Genomic DNA, 5,576 nt, shown 5'->3' on the forward strand with positions numbered 1-5,576 from the left:
GGGGCGGGGGGTCTTGTCCTGTCCCCCCACCACTGCAGCCCGGCTGCGGGCGGGACGAGCCCCTCACCCGCTCGCCGGCGTCCAGGCGCCGCAGCTTCAGGAGGGTSGCCACGGTGTAGTAGAGCAGGAGCAAGATGCCGGGGTTGGCGTAGACGGGCCAGGGGTGGCCGGCGTTGAGCACCAGGGCGTTGGGCTGGGAGCAGTTGGCGTACAGGACGATGTCCTTGAAGCCGAAGACCCTGCGGGGACGGAGCGGGCAGCGTTCGCGCCCCGCGGCGGGCGCAGGGAGCCGTCCCGGGACGACCTGCAGCCGCCGGAGCCCGGAGCCGAGCCGGCCGCTGGCCCCGGGACTCACCGTGCCCAGATGGTGGGGGGCGGGAAGACCCCCTGGATGAAGGGCGTCTGGTAGACATAGAGGCAGAGGAGGTGGGCGCCCGCGTAGAYGCCCACGAGGACGCAGAGGGCGTCGAAGGCCGGGCGGCTGGCGGGGAGGTGGCAAGCCCACCACGTGCACAGCCCCACGAAGAGCACGTAGTAGACGCTGGACGAGGCGGAGGGCAGGGTGATCCCTGGGGGGCAGGGCCCCGCGGGCGGTCAGCGCGCGGCCGAGCATCCCCGGCCAGCGCCGCCGCCGCGCCGGGCACGGCGCCCCCGCCGAGACCCCTCCAACTCATCGCACCCCCCTGCGCCCACCTGCCAAGGCCAGCAGCAGGACGGCCAGGCCCGTCCCGGCTGCCCGGAGGAGCCAGTGGGCCGTCACCCGCAGCTTGGCGCTCAGCRGCGTCTCCTCGTCCCGCTCCACATCCTCCTCCTCCTCCTCTTCCCCCTGTGGGCAGGGAGGGCACGGGATGGCTGGGGCACGATGGCAGCGGGGGCCAGAACTGCTCCCCACCACCCTGCAACGCTACGGCCCTGGCTCCAGGCTYGGTGCCGTGCCTCAGTTTCCCCACGGCCCTGGGGAGAGCTCAGGCGGCCGCGGGGTGACGGAGCCGCAGGCACGGCCGCGGTGAGGGGGGAACCCCAGAAGCACCAGCACGCCCAGCCCGGAGGGTATTTAGGGAAGGCAGGGGGCTGGAAACACGTCCCCGCGCAGGGCAGCCCCCCCGTGCCGGCACCCTGCCCGGCGCTGTGCCGGCGCGCAGCCCTGCACCTGGCCGTGTTTATCTCGTTAGCTGCTTGGAAAGCTCCCCCGAAAGAAACTTGTTTTTCTTGGCGCCGGGCGCCGGGTTCCCGGCGCTGAGCTTTTTTCCAGGCTGCCTTCCGCACTGGCCCCGCGCTCACGGCAAAGGCATCCGCATCTGCCCGGGCTCCGGTTACAGCCCGCGCTGCCGAGCGCCCGCGCCAGGGCCGGGCCCCGGCGGGAATGGCCCGCGAGCGCCCGGCCCGGCGTAGCGCGGCTCCGCGCGGCTCCGCGCGGCCGGGCTGTTTGCAGGGATCCCTATGGAAACGGCGGAGCAAACACGGGCAACTCCTCCGCTCTGCTCCGGCGGCCGCCGGCTGAGTCACCCTGGCTGCTACGAGGTGCCGCGCGCGGGGACCGGCGCGTGGGAGCCGCGGGGACGGACGCGGCGCTGGTGGGCCTCAGCCCCGAACCCCCCCCCCCAGCCCTTGCCGAGATCACCAGCCCTGGAGCTGGGGCGACGCCGGTGCAAAGCGCCCGTGCCCCCGGCGGCCCCGGGGATGCCGGAGCGAAGGCGGTGCTGCCGGGCGGGCAAGGGGCGCAGGAGCCGGCGGGCCGCGGGCAGGGCTCCCCGGGCAGAGCCGCGGCACAGGCTCCGGTGGACGGTGCCGGACGGACGCTCTCACCCGCTCAAGGGGCTCCAGGGACTCCGGGCTCCGGGCGGCAGCGCCGGCCTTGGGGACGAGGCGGCGGCACAGGCACAGGCAGAGCGACGACACCAGCAGGATGCCCGCGTCGGGCGCCACGAGGCGCACCGAGTTGAGGATGTCGTTCAGGTCCAGCCTGGAGGGGAGCAGCAGGGCGCGGGAGGACTCGGCGGACGCGCGCCCGCCCCGGCGGCGCGGCACGGGGCCGGCTCGGCGAGGATCTCCCAGGTGCTGCCTGCGGGGGACCACGGAGGTGCTGAGCGCGGAGGCATGGCAGGCGGCGCCCAGCCCCAGGACGGCGATTCCCGGGCTCGCCGGCCACGGGCGGAACGGGCCGCACCGCTGCCCGAGTGGGCGCCGAGGCACCCACGGGCGCCCGTGCACCCAGCGCCGCGCCGCAGAGCGGCACAGACCCTGCCGAGCCTCGGCACCCCCTCGGCGCCCAGCAGGATGGATGCACCAGCTGCAAACCGCCCAGCTGGCGGACGTTGCCCGAGGACGACAGCTCGGGGCCGGTGCCAAGGGGAAGAGCCCGGCTCGGGGGCTCCCTGGCAAGCGCAGCTCCGGCCGGGGGCCAGACCACGAACCCAGCGCCCCGCCACCCTGGGGTGGGTGCTGGGGGATGGGGAGGGGGGGCATGGCGAGGCCACCCGCCCCGCGGCGGAGGGGGCTGCTCTGCCCTTTCGGGTGGGCAGCGGGTCCCTGGGGAGCTGGCAGGCGGCCGGGTCTCCAGCCGGCCCGGGGACGGGGAGCCAAGCCGGGCTCTCCGAGGGGGAAAAGCTCCCACTGCCGGGGCAAAAAGGGGCTGCTTCCCCCCGGAAAGGGACCCGCAGTCCCGCCAGCGCGGAGGCGCTGTGGCTGTTTGCCGGGGCTGGGAGGGACAGGGCGCCCTGGCCGGTCCCCGCGGTGCCCCGCACTCACAGCTGGGCCCCAGCAGCCGGTCCAGGCCGGGCAGCGTGTAGAGGCATATCTGGAAAACGAAGTGGGCAACGAGGAAGACGATGCTGGTGCCCAGGAGAGCTTTGAGGAGGCGGCCGGTGTGACCTGCAAGAGGAGACGAGGCGCCGCCGTCACCCGCCAGCCCGGGCGGGCCCCGAGGTGGGCACGGAGCACCCAGCAGCTCTGGGGATCCCGGCTCGCCCTCCCCCAGGGCATCCACCCCTTTGTGCCTGGGGAAACTGAGGCACGGGGCGCCGCAGGGCCCCCACTCCCTCTGCTCTGCGCCACCGTCTGCGGAAGGGGCTGTTTCTCGGCCACCGGAGCCACGTCGAGGTGCTGCCCACGGCCGCGCGCCGGGGGGGACGAGGGAGGCGGGGAGCAGAGATCCGCGCGGCCCCGGCCGTGCCCAGCGCTGTGCTCCGGCCGGCACCGAGCGCTTCCCCGTCCCCGCTCCGCGGGAAGCCGCGTCAGCTGCTCTCGCCCCAGGCCGCAGCGCTCCGCTTCCCGAGCCCGTCCCATCCTGCCCACGCCGCAGCGCCGGCCCAGCGCCGCCTCCCCTTCCCACGGCTGGAATTTCCCGGGGGCGGCGGCACTGGAGCCAGCGGCCCCCCGCACCGTGCCGCCGGCCCCGTCACACCTTCCGCCAGCTGCTGCCGTGCCCCCGGCCCGGCCCGGCTCCGCTCCCGCCCTCCCTGCCGCTGGAAAGGCCGCGAGCCCGCGGCCCCCGCGGCAGCTGCATGCACCCCGGCGGGCGGCCCCGGGCCAAGCGCTCCCTCCGCTTGTTTTTTCCTGTAAATCCACGCGCTGGCTCTCGGCAGCGCCCGGGCTCCGATGCCGTGAAAGCCCATGAAATATTCAGAGGGCAGAGCTTTTAGCGACGGCAGCGCCAGGCGCTGCCGGCTCACATTGCAGGGCGGCTCTGCCCGGTGCAGAGCGCGCGGGCGCCCAGAGCGGGACATGGCACTCGCCGCCTGCCAGCTCCGGACAGGCAGCCGGACCCCGGCGGGAGGCAGGGTGCCCCCCTCCTGCTGCCCAGCCGCTGGCTCGGCTCTCCCCCAGCACTGCCGCCCCCCGCCTCCGGGTATCCACCCCCTGCGGGCACGGGGTGCCCTCCACGGGGGACGTGCCCTCCACGGGGGACGTGCCCTCCACGGGGGACGTGCCCTCCACGGGGGACGTGCCCCGGGCACCCACAGCATGCACACCCACGACAAGGACTTGCCCTGGGCTTCCACGGCATGCACACCCACCATGAGGACTTGCACCCACAGCGTGCACACCCACCGCAGGGATTTGCCCCGTGCACCCACAGTGTGCACACCCACCGCAGGGATTTGCCCCATGCATCCACGGTGTGCACACCCACGACAAGGACTTGCCCTGGGTTCCCACAATGTGCACACCCACCAYGAGGACTTGCMCCCACAGCGTGCACACCCACTGCAGGGATTTGCCCCGTGCACCCACGATGGGCACCCGCCACGAGGTGTGTGCCCCGTGCACACCGGCCACGGCGTGCACACTGGCCACGAGGACGCGCACCCGCTGCAGGCCACGGCGGACGGGCGCGTCGCAGTACGTCCCTGCCTGCCCCACGGGCGCAGCCCAGCTCTGAGGTTTCTGGTTAATAAGGCTGGTGCTCAAAACTGGCCTTTTCATAGCCAGAAGCCTATTAATAGCCGGGCCGGGCTATAATTAACAGAGCGAGGCCGCCACACGGAGCCACACGCCCCCGGGCTGCCCAGCCGGGGGGAAACCACAGAGGAAGGAGAGCAGGTACCCGCTCGAGGGCGGCTYGCAGCCCCCTCGCCCTAAAAATAGCCCCCGCGCGCCGAGCCGCCCAGTCCTGCCGGCCCGGGGCCGCCCGCGCAGCGCCCCCCGCCCCAGCGCCGGGCTCCCCCCAGGACAGCGCCGTCCCCGCCACGCTCCCATCGGTGCCCGGAGCCTGTCCCGGGTGTACGGGGTGGGGGTACACAGCCCCTGGGAGCCCCTCCGGCACCCGCGGCGGTGCCCGCGCCCCGCGGCAGCCGCTCTGCAAGGAGGGGGGTGCCGCGGAGAGCGCCCACCCTGCCCCCCCATCCCTACCTTTTACAGTGTGCTCGGAGGGTCCCAGGAACCAGGGCAGCAGCAGGAGGTAGAGCAGGTACACCAGGGAGAGGACGTTGAAGCGGAAGATGCAGGCTGCGGGCACAAGCACGAGCAGAGTTAGCACCGGGGTCCTGCAGCGACAGCACCCACGGTGGGACAGCCCTGGCCGCGTGCCCCCCGCCCCAGGGCCCCCGGCATCACCCTCCTGCACCCGCCCTGCAGTGCAGCAAGGCAGAGAGCCCCCCTGGAATAAAACAAGCTGCAAACCCGGCAGCGATAACCCGCCGCTCTGCAGCGCCCAGGACCCGGCGCGTTTGGGGGGTCCCTGCCCACCGGCACCGCGCCAGGGTCGTCCAGCGCCCCCCCGCCAGGGCGAGCCGCAGGGTGGGAGCAGGGCACCACCGTCCCCGGCGCCCATGGGGCTCCGCGGTCTTCCACACGTCCCTGTCCGGGCCCGTCGGGAAGGCACCGTCCGAGCGGCGCGGGCAGCAGAGCTCGGGGCGCTCGCCCGCCTCGCCGCCGGCCTGCTCCAGGCACGCCACCAGCTCTCCACCTTCCCCCTCGCGTATTTTTAGCCCTAAATTACAGCTCGTTTGCAGGTGCGAAACCGTCAGAGGAGCTGGGCAGGCAGCTCCGCGCCCGAGCCAGCACCCCCCGGGGGCTGCCACCAGCCCGGCCGCGCGCCGGTGACAGATGCCGGCACCTGCCACGGCGGGGACGGA

At 74.0% G+C, this 5,576-nt stretch overlaps 1 protein-coding gene across 1 annotated transcript in view; it reads right to left on the reverse strand.

The window, feature by feature from the left end:
* Positions 1-5,576, reverse strand: part of PIEZO1 (piezo type mechanosensitive ion channel component 1 (Er blood group)) — a 29,221-nt gene that overhangs the window by 14,962 nt on the left and 8,683 nt on the right. The window contains exons 2-8 of the mRNA XM_085317758.1: positions 4,852-5,070; positions 2,749-2,871; positions 2,029-2,062; positions 1,807-1,963; positions 694-826; positions 356-569; positions 68-239 (exon numbers count right to left, since the gene is read on the reverse strand). Coding sequence (XP_085173884.1) covers positions 68-239; positions 356-569; positions 694-826; positions 1,807-1,963; positions 2,029-2,062; positions 2,749-2,871; positions 4,852-5,070 — 1,052 coding nt within the window. The remainder of the gene's footprint in view (positions 1-67; positions 240-355; positions 570-693; positions 827-1,806; positions 1,964-2,028; positions 2,063-2,748; positions 2,872-4,851; positions 5,071-5,576) is intronic.

The sequence above is a fragment of the Rhea americana genome, unplaced genomic scaffold, assembly GCF_003343005.1.
Source record: "Rhea americana isolate MKP2758 unplaced genomic scaffold, rheAme1 scaffold_502, whole genome shotgun sequence".
Classification (NCBI taxonomy): Eukaryota; Metazoa; Chordata; class Aves; order Rheiformes; family Rheidae; genus Rhea; species Rhea americana.